Genomic DNA, 11,152 nt, shown 5'->3' with positions numbered 1-11,152 from the left:
GCACGTTAAAAATTGTCAGGTTACAAACTTGCAAATCCTAGAAAAGTGCAAAATTTTAAAACATCTTCCACCATGCTGTACAGAAAAAAAATCCATCATTAGCCAATATACACACTCTTAAAACATACTGATCAAAACAAAGACAGACATACAGTATACTCTTAAAGCACCCAGAAGGGAAAAAGATATTGCACAGAAGACTGACAGCAAGTTCATTACAGTGCCTGAAGGCTTGTTTTTGAAAATAGATATTTCCAACACTCCTCAGACCTAACATTTAACTCTTAAAAAAGGCGTTTTTTGGCATTTAAAAATCCATTTGTAATCACATAATTGCACAATCTGTAAGAATTATCAGAAGATATGGTCAACTGGTGCTGTAAGGCCTTTGTTTCCACTCCCTCATTAGCTTTAGTAAAAATTCATCAAGCAAACTGAGTAGCATCACAGCTTCCATCAAAACACTGACCAAAGGGAGGTAAGTCTTACAAGCAGCATTTTTCTAGTCTTGTATTAAGCTGCTCCTGCATAGTGAAGGGTTGAATCAGAACACGTATCACAAGTTTTCCTTGAATTTTTTTTTCCCCTCATGGCTTTATTGAAGCAACAGCTCACAGCTACATATTGACTAAAGCAGTACTGTCAGGTGCAAGACTAGGTTTATTTTTTAAAGTTACTTCAAGACAAAAAATATGGCTCCCTCAAGAGGAAAATACTGAGTAGAAAGGAAGCTAAATAAACAAGTGGCCTCTAAGTTCCGTTAGATCTATGATATATAATGGCTGGACATTTTATATTTCAATCTCAAAACACCTTAGCAGCTTTAAACCGTAATCTATACTGACAATCATGCTTCTGGGACAGAAGACATGTTATGAAATTGTGTCTGTGCTGAGTATAATCACAGACCTAAGCTCTGGAAATACTTGCCAAATTTCCCAAGTCCAGTAGATGAAAACAGAAAGAACACACAACTGGAGGAACTCTCTCCTGAAGAAAAGAATTGAAACACCTATTTTATCTGGGCCATTTGGGTAAATGGTAACTAAAAGAAAGGCACACCAGTTTTTTTCCACAGATGCACAGCAAAAAGGTGAATTAAAACCGAATGAAGGGTACCTTTGATTAAACACTACAAGCAGTTCCTCACATATGGGGTGTTCAAGACTGCAGTAAGATGAATAGCACTCAACTCAAACTGTGCAGAGCATGCTATGCTGCCACTCAGAGGCATTTCTGCATTCAGGCATCTGATGACTATAATAGTGAAGAAGGGGACAATCGTATTTTACCAATTCTTTTTTTTTTTAACTGCAGTAGCTTTTCAGAAAACCCTTGCTTCCTTTAAAAGTATGTGCTAACAAGGGCAATTAGTAATAATAAGGAGAATTCGGCTCCTTGGGATGGAAGGAAAGACATCTTCGAAACACTTCAGTTGAGTCTAACATTGGTATACAATGAACCCACTGCACAAGAACTATCACTCTCCCCAAAAGGAGACTACAAGTGTCATGTTTGCAGCTGAAACCGACATAGCTTTTAAACCAAAAAGCACGAAAAGCCCATTCTAGAAAGCACTGAAGCACATGCTTGAATTTCCACCCATTTAAATATAACCCTATGTAGTGCTTTCATCTAACAGTATTTATTAGATCAGGCCTTAGGTTCACATTAGGATATGCATTTATATGTGCCTTTTTTTTTTTTTAATTCTTTGAAAGGAAAAAAAATATTCACAGCACCTAGCCTCAGCATCTAACCTAGCCTGCTAAGTGCCTTTAACAGTGGAAGAGAGGAGTGCCTACAGGTAACAATACAGAGCAAGTATCTACACAGACTCTCAATGTAGGAGCTCCTCTACTCCCCTCCCTAGCTCTAAAGCTCCCTACCATACTATAATCTGTATATAGATACACATTACCAACTAAATACACATACACAGTAAAAGCTTTGTGAAGCATTTGGTTGCTGTACATATATTTTCTAATGATTTTTTTAACTGACATTGGGAAAGGCTTGCAGAGGAAACAGGGAGGAAGGAGACAATGGTCTAGGGAAGTGAGGTATGCAGCTTCCATTGACTAAGGCAAGAGTTAAAAGACCTACCTAATTATTGTGCATTACAAGTAAAAATATTATTCCTGCAGGACTATCTTAAAGCAGACTGATGTAGGACTGTTACCAGTTCCATAAAAAATTTTTACAGTGCAGAAACTTAGTTCTTTACACTTCATTTAAAGGACACAGAAATACAACTTTAAAAAGGATTCTTATAAAGCAGCCAATTGACTAGACTATTTAAAGCCTGTAAAAACTTTGATAAACCTGTTTTGTGATAATATTCATGATCTAAGGTATACCAGGGGAAAAAAGCTTGTTTATATCCATGTTGCAGATTAGCAAAACAATTGTAATGTGTGTGTGTGTTACTGGTTTTTGTTTTTCTTTTTAAATCACAGGCTTCCTAAAACCTAATTTCCACAATGTGCATTAACCATCAGGAGAAATGCAGTTAGTTTAAGATTGGGATTATTATTTTGTGCTGGTGTTGGTAAGGTACATGGATGACAGAAGACGTGGCTTCTAGATATCCTATGAGTGAGTATTAGATAAGTATATCAAGTCAGGTGCTAACTTGAACAGCAAACATTTCACTTTCTGAATGCTCATATAGTACAAAACCCACACAGACTAGATGAGATTCTTCACTATAGATAAAAAGACAACTAAAAATACTATCAAGAATTATAAGTAAATTGATAAAGAGGAACTGAACAAATATTCTACTTGAAATAAAGGAGAGATGCCTTCTAAATATCATCCTTTGGTATGCAAGTTCAAAACTGTGCTAGGGAGAAGTTACTCAATACTGCTAACTACTTGATCTCATTTATATAGAGGTATGAAAAGAGAGTCAGTTTTCAGTTTCTTTTAGATAAATATATATATATTTACACTCCTACTTACTTACTCAGTTTCAAAGGTAAGCATATCTTAAACTTTGATAAATATCATTAGGGTTGTTCCAAAAAATCAAATGTAAGAAGATGCCACCAAGAAGATCTTGTAGTGTTACGAAACAACTGTCACTTAAGACTTGTTTATTCTGAATTCCTAATCAGAATTCTGTCATCTCACAGCTTTACTTTTTACACTTAAATAAATCTTAGTTCAAAAACAAAGGAGAATCTTATTTCAGCAATACTACATGAAAAACAAAATGTGATCCTAAGCTTTACTGACTTGAGGAAATCAAAGAATTATGAAAGTCAGTTCACTAATTCACAGTGCACTCCATAACAGACTGCAATTCAACCACCCTAAACAGCTGATTATAAAAATTATTTTCTACTTTTAAGAAGACTTATACAAATAAATTAAAACCAAAAGAAACAACGTATCAGCTAATGCTCACGCTTACTACCTGTATCTTCTATTTAAAGCTGGTTTTAGATAAAGGCAAAGTGCAGACCTTCAAACCTACGGAGGTCTTTCCAGAGGGCCTCTGGCAAGAACGCTAAGCATGTGATTGTGTATACCTCCCATCCTCAAGGACCAGATAAAAGATCAAAAGGCAATGGATGTTGCCATTCTGCATAAAGCATGAAGCAGCTCAGAGCTCACCCGTCCCCCTCCTCATTCTGCTGCTGCTTTGTGCAGAGCACAAACTAGCCTCAAGTTTGAGAGCTCAAGAGCTGTCCACATTTAAACCTGCCCAGATATTTGTGAAGTTCATCTAATGCTTGTGATGCACTGAAATGATGGTATTCAAATGTCAAAGCTCTTCACTATAAACTCTTTCATCCCCAGTTATTGCAACTACATTATACTTCACTTAAACTGACACAGTGTATTCAGTATTCTTTAATATTAAACTACTAAAAACATTAATTCAACTGTTGTATAAACATACCTAACCCACAGTAGGACATTTTCAAACCCTTATGCGAACCCCTTGGTGCAAGTGACAAAAAGAAAACTATGCTCTCACCAAACACTACAAAACACTTATCTCCTCAATTTTTCCACTTGATTCTGCTAGCCCGAAACATCGTAATTTCCTGCCCCTTTCCCCTGCAAGTAAACACTTAACCTCATATATGCATTTAAACAGAACATATATGCATACTTATAAAAACCATCAACTCAATGCCCCAAATGAGTTATTTTTTCAGCTTCCCATAACACAGAAAAATCTCGCATTCTGAGCTGAAATTCTTCTAAACTACTCAAAAGAGCTCCCCTGAAATTCTTTCTTCATGAAATCATAATGGACAAACATACTTCACATTCTCATATACACACTTAATACTTCCAGAGTATCCTTAGTATTCTTACTGGATAGGTCGTTGATTAAAAATAGTATTTTTCACTTCTCTATAGCTTATTTGAAAATACGGGATATGGGATTTTTTTTACATACATGGAGTCTGAAAAAAAAAAAAACCCAAAACACACACCGCTCTACTTTTGGAAATTTAATGCTCTCTTGGCAAGTGACTCGGAAATAATTCTTATTTTCTCCTAACTTTCCAGATGATCCAGTCTGTCACAGTGATTAGTTTGAATATTGCATCTATGCATAGACCCACTTGTTCACTAGTCTGATTTATTATTTCATTAACAAAAGAAAAAAGCAATGCAACTTTCTTTACACAGCACACTAATCAGTCATTAAGAGGGATTTTTTTTTTTCCCCAGTGAAGAAATTTAGGAGGAGAAAACAAGTTTTAATGAGACTAACAGAACTTGTAAAGATTATCCTTTTGCAGAGTAAGGAGGTATTACTATTTCTACAAAGTTAATAAATATTGTGCTAAAAGTTAATGAAATGAGATTATACATTATGGAGTTCCTCAGGTAGTTCAACAGCTCCCCAGCCACAGGGAATACCTGATAACATTTATAGGAGATACAACACACATTCATTTCCATAAATAAATAAAAATAACAAGAAAAGTGATGGCAGAGGGAGGAAAGGGGTAGCCAAAAGGGAACATACTAGCTAACAATCACTTATAGCTCTGCCTTATATCTATACTCCCCTTACCCCATCGTATTTTCTCCTTTTAATAGACATACATACATGTATATACATATATATACACAAACATACACACATATATACACATGCACACATACCTTCGCACGCCAATCCAAAAATTCATATTTTTCCCTCAGCACCAGGCTTTTCCAACAGTATGGGGTTTATCATTTAAATCATTAACATTATAAAAATGTCAGAATGATAGGAAAACACACGCCCTTCTATCATCATCATGTATGGTTAAACAAAAAAAATAATTCAGTAATGGCTTCTCCAAAATATAGCATACAATCCATAACTATTTTGTTGGATATAGAGCACATAAGGATCTGATATTTTCTTTTCCCAGGTCTCAAACATATCTTGAAAATGGATACATTATCTGTTTCCCTGCTTGTTTTTACAGAAAAAAAAAAAAAGGCTAACAACTGGTTTGGTGAACACCAAGCCAAAAAACAAACAGATGCTATTTGATTAAATTGTGCTGCAGTGTTGCTTAAATGATTTTGCTGTGGAAATTTATCTTTTGTTTGTAGGAGTTGCCTTACTAATGAAGCAGACTGATCTTTGACCAATATAGATATACTGATTCTTCCTCTGTATTTCTTCAAGATACTAAGTATATAATGGGATTTCTTAGTGTGTGTCTTAGTCTACTTAACAATATAAATAATTTTCAGCAGCAAGTATTTCCTACCTCCTTCAGCTCCTTCACCACCTTCAACTCCTTTGAAGTTATTCATGTCTGTACTTTAAACAATTTCTGATAATCAAGTAGTGCACCACAGATGTTCCTTGCAGAACAGCCTAAAACTGGAACTACACAAAAGAAGATAGCAATAGCTATTTACAGGAACAAATTGCAATAAATTGTTCATTGGGCTAAAAAACATATTGAAAAGGTCATAACTGTCAGCTATCCCAATTTTGAATCCAACCACTGCAACTGCCAGAATTTTAATTTACTGCTGGGGAATTACAATGTTGTCAAAGCAAAGCCAAATATCTTCTTTGTGATCAAGGAGCATCCGGCCCTATTCAGCTTTAAATCAAATGCTACTTATCTTAAATTCAATTAGCAAGCTTGTGTTTGGAGGTTTGGGGGTTTTTTTGGGGTGTGGTTTTTTTTTTCTTTCCTTTTTTTCTGAAACACAGTTTTAGCAGCTATTTAGAGAGGGATTCTGCTGTGACCAAGTCAACACAGTTAAGGAAAAATATGCAAGCAAGCTAACTTGCATGAGTACATATGCGTATTACTATACCTCTACCATAGGTTCATCTTCAACAGACTTAAGAATCAAGCCCCTGAAAGCTGAGATATACATTTAAAGTGACCAAAAGATTAAACACATTTCTGGAATCCATGAGAGAAGGTAGAAGCAGCAATCACTTGGAATCTTGAGTGTTATATTCAGTCTCTCCTGATGAAATCTGGCTGAGCCGTTTGCTTGATCCCCACAGCTTTCGGGAAAGCTGACCTGAGCGCATCTGTTTAAAAGTAATTCAGAGAAACAAAAGGAGGGGGAAGGGATAAGGTGGATAAATTAAAAAGGAATTCAGACACTGATTCTGGTGAAATGCAGACACTACAATGTACCACAAACAAAATTACACTACCAAAAATTATTTGAAAACAAACCAAAAGTTACACTTAGGGATGATTCTTGGGACTGACAAAAAACAACAGACAAAACACTAATCACAGTCTTCTCTGATTTTGAACAGTTAAAGGGATATTGCCAAGTGATGTGAACTTAATACTTAACCTACTTCAACCAGCTTAGAAACAGTGTTTAGATTGCTATTTTGATAGGAAGGAAGAAAAGAGGTGAATGTCAAGCAAAAATGAACCAAATTAGAAGAAAGGACATTTTATTTTAGAGATTTCAAACAGAAATTGCTAGAAGTGAAAAGGAAAAGATAACCAAAATGCCGGGCAGTAATGGCAGAATGAAGGAAAGAAAGAAAGGTTATCTCCTGGTGTCAAATTTATACAGTCTTCCAAAGATCCTGGGTGAAGTGCTCCGAGTAAAATTTAAACTAGAAATAATACATACTGAATATTCTGTAAGTAAAGACAGATAACAAGCAACCGGAGGCCATATTAAATCCAGCATCTGGTAGGTCTGCAATCTGACAACAATTTGTAAGAAACTGTTTTAATTTACTCCTTAAGTACAAGGCTTATGATTGGCCAGTAGCGATCAGCCCGTTTATGAAATCCCTTGCAGTTTAATAAGCAAGATGCATGCCTTAACAGCACAAGTTTGAGAACAGTTCCCAGCAGTTAGTACTACAAATTAAGCATGCTTAAGAACTGTATCATCACAGCAGCAGTATTCTAGAAAAGGCACAGTGCTCACAGGGATTAACACTAACAGGTGATAATCCCCTAGACTTCTGCAACATCCCAAACAGCTAAGTAACTGTTAAAAATATAAAAACATTTATTATACTTCACTTCATACTGGATACTGTCAATGCAGAAACACTAAAGGCCAATCTTAATACCAAGCAGCATTTCACTTTATGCACAATAAAGAAGGTTGGTCTCTCCTTTTATCCTAAGGATCAGTATCACCACCGAAAGCCAGAACTACAATACTGTCTTCTGTATAAGGATAAAATTCTAATAATTAATATAGTCCTTCCAAACTACAAATAAATCAAATCAACAAATAAATACTCCACATACACACGCTTTTAAAATACATTGATGCCATTATAGAAAACTAGAAAATCTAGGACATAATGTTGTTCCTTATATGTTTGTGTTTTTTTTTTTTTAAAAAAAACCTATTCACACAGATATTAAGCTTGCAGACCATCTGAATTATAAACAGAAAATCCTGAAAAAAAGTCACTTGAAAGCCTCTACATTCATAAAAGGAATCCAGTCTTTGAAACAACACTTTCTCCATAGTTAGAAAAATAGATGTGATTAAGAACTGAAAAAAAGAAAACAAAAAGCCTTCAGTCTAATGAGATACATAAATTTCAGCCTACAAAAGATCTTTTCTATGGAATAGGAAGCTTAGAAATGACAGTGACTTTAAAACTGCTGTTACAAGCATATGTTTAACCACATCATAAAAAGCTCTTTGTCAATTCTACAGTAGGAAAAAGCTGTCCAACTGAAAGTCAGTGGAAACCTCCCCTCCCCATCCACTGCAAGCAAAATCAGACTACCATTGTGTGAAGCCTGTTTCAAATATTAAACTATGTATCTCCTAGCTAAAACATTTTAAAATACTGGCACATAAAGTAGTTGTTTTCACAATTAAAATATAAAATTAAATTAAGACACACTTTTCTGGCATGTACTAAAGGTCATGCAAAAAGTGATAATCACATTTTCAAATAAATACACTGCAGCACAACGGAGATCGGGTTACAAAGAGAAGCAGGTTTAAGCTAACTCAAGTACTTTGAAAGTCATGACAAGAAGTACTTAAAGCAAAACCTATGTTTTGCACAAGAAAAATTGGGCATAGCTATTTGACAGATGGATGCTCTGTATTTGATATTGCATATGCAGTACCAACAAGTTTGTATTCACCATATGGAGCACAGAGCATATTGGGAACCTACAAAAGTGATTCTTTGTGCATTGCAATTAGAGACTCTTAACCAAAAGAAGTAATATTTTTTTCCCCCCCAATGTCAGTCAACGCATATTAAAAGATATCTGACAGAAACCATAAAAAATAAAGTAGCTTGCTCTCTTTAATTTCCAATTTTCTTCTGGAAAATTATTTCATCAAGAAGTGGCTGACAACACTATCAAGTTCAGAAAAGGTTAGCTACTATGACTTTGCTTATTCAGATATGAGTGATAAAGTCTGGAAGTTAGTCCAGCTGAGCTTCCCATCTGCGATCCCTATATAACTTTGATTCTTAACGAGAAATTTCAGTAGAGCAGTCTCAAAAGTTATTGCTTTCCCACTGAAAACTGAAACTTGCTCTTAAATTTACCCTGCCATAGAGGAGACCTCTTGCTCAACTGGAAAGCAGAAATAAGTGAACTTCCCACTGTTCGGTAGAAAAAGTTCTTGATGGTGGGTTTTACCTCTGCTGGCTTGCCAACACCAACGATAATCAACTTGCCGTCCTCCAGGCCAACAAGGATGTGGCTATACTCTTTGGTGACAGAAATGCAATGAATTGGCAGTCGCATGGCTAAGGGGGAGATGCTCAGACTCAAGCTGAAATGAACAAAAACCACATGTATTTGTTTGCACATACTGCAAAGAATCACACCGCAGTTGAAATTGCTGTCCACAGGATGCACTATAAAACACAGTTTCTCAAGGGTCCAGTTTGCAATTTCAATTATTGTAAACTCCTAAGGAACGATCTAATTGTACCCCAGAATAGAGCTCCAATAACAAGAAAAAGCATGGATAGGTAAGTCAGTAAATTAAGACATTTTCACTGACGAACAGTAACATTAGTCCCACAACTGCATAAGTGACAAAGATCACTCCAATTCTGAGGGGCAACAGAGCTCTACAGAGCATAGCAGTAAGTGGAATTTAAAACTCAGTGCAGAGCTACATGAGGCTTGATCCTGCAGTTGCTGAGCTCCCAGTGGCAAATCAGACATTGGGACAATCACAGCTTACACGTCAGACACAGCTCTTCCTAAATTCTGTCAGTTCTAGGTATATAATTGGGACAAATGCCTGGGAAGAAAGGGGTCTGGTACAACCTCTCATTTTTCTTTCCTCCCTCTCTTAGTTCCCCCCTAAAAGAGTTTTTTCAGGAATACAGAAAGAAGCAATGGCTACCACCTACAGCACCAAGCAAAGTCCACGTTACACACCCATTTCTCAATAAAGCCTCTATATTTGCATCTCAATAATAAACTACTGATGGTGGTACATTACCTGTAGAGATCCCGTATGGAAAGAAATCCCTGTAAGCTGCCCATCACGATATACTCGCCCGTCACACACATATCTGACACTTCCTCCTTCAGAGTCTCAGAACCCAGGTATTTTCCATTGACAGAATACAGATGTAATGCATTCTTATCCTGAATAGATAAAAAATAAATCTGTCACAGAGGACTGACTGGATTAAGAGTGTATTATTTGTATCTTTAGCTCATGAACAGGAGCTAACTTGGGCAATACCCCACAAATAATATTGCTGACAAGTTTCCTTGTTGAATGATACTAGAGTACTGAGCCTATATGCAATGTGTATGTATACCAGGTCCTGTATGGAAATTTTTGAAGTTATTCCTCGTTACCTCTTGATGTAACATGGTAATGTCTTACCTATCCATCTAATCGATTCCAAATTTTCTGGAAACATCCACGGATTTAATGGACAGGTCTCTATTTTATAAGGGTTTTTGTCAAGGAAGAAGAAAGGAAGAGAGCACTCTTATCTTCAGCCTTGCTGCCACCCTCCTTCCCCCCAACCCCAAATTGAAAAGCAGAAGGAAATAGGTATAATTCCACGGAGCTAGATCTAGAAACATTTTCTGGACAAGGCAATGAATTCTTGACAGATTAAAGACGCAGCTAACAGGACCATCTTCAGTTCTTCCAACCTGACAATACCTTGGTCTCTTTCCCCATCTTCCCAATGCAGCTAGCATGCCTATATCCAATAAATTTGTCTTCCAAGAAATTTCCCATGCTCATAGAAATCATAACAGCTCTACCCTTATTAAAGCAACTACACAGCTACTCAGTAGACAGAATAAGCTACACTGTGAACCTTATAGCTATATCTCTACAATCCAAAACTAAGAAACATCAGTGTAGTCACTGGGCATCTTGTACCCAGAACATACTGCTCCCCTTATAAGCCTCTGTTTCTGTGCACAGTGAAACTTGTTTCCCCTAGTGTTTTCCATTTCAGAGCAGCTCTCCCAGGAAGATTCATTAGCACATGCTTGGGCATCTTCCTTGCAGGTGTTTGGAGATTTTCATGAAATGTACAGGAGCACAGTATGTCTGTGATTTATCTTTTAATCAAACTTCACTCAAATTGGCTAGCAAAATTAAAAAAAATAAGGAAATAAGCATACTCAAAAAGCCTCATTACTTTAGAAAATAAGGAAAAAGTTAGGTACATTTATGATTAAAG

General features: G+C 36.2%; 1 protein-coding gene across 5 annotated transcripts in view; it reads right to left on the bottom strand.

The window, feature by feature from the left end:
• Window positions 1–79: 79 nt before the first annotated feature.
• Window positions 80–11,152, bottom strand: part of NBEAL1 (neurobeachin like 1) — a 93,816-nt gene continuing 82,743 nt past the window's right edge. For 2 of the 5 annotated variants that reach the window (XM_072874318.1, XM_072874319.1), the window contains 3 exons: window positions 9,937–10,085; window positions 9,117–9,252; window positions 80–6,535 (listed from right to left, as the gene is read on the bottom strand). In XM_072874318.1, coding sequence (XP_072730419.1) covers window positions 6,434–6,535; window positions 9,117–9,252; window positions 9,937–10,085 — 387 coding nt within the window. In that variant the 3' untranslated portion in view covers window positions 80–6,433. Of the gene's footprint in view, window positions 6,536–7,682; window positions 9,253–9,936; window positions 10,086–11,152 lie in introns of those variants that run through there. The other 3 variants (XM_072874317.1, XM_072874316.1, XR_012044308.1) reach the window with 2 other exon arrangements.

The sequence above is a fragment of the Ciconia boyciana genome, chromosome 10 (assembly GCF_034638445.1).
Source record: "Ciconia boyciana chromosome 10, ASM3463844v1, whole genome shotgun sequence".
In the NCBI taxonomy this organism is placed as follows: Eukaryota; Metazoa; Chordata; class Aves; order Ciconiiformes; family Ciconiidae; genus Ciconia; species Ciconia boyciana.
This window is presented reverse-complemented; position numbering and strand designations above follow the sequence as displayed.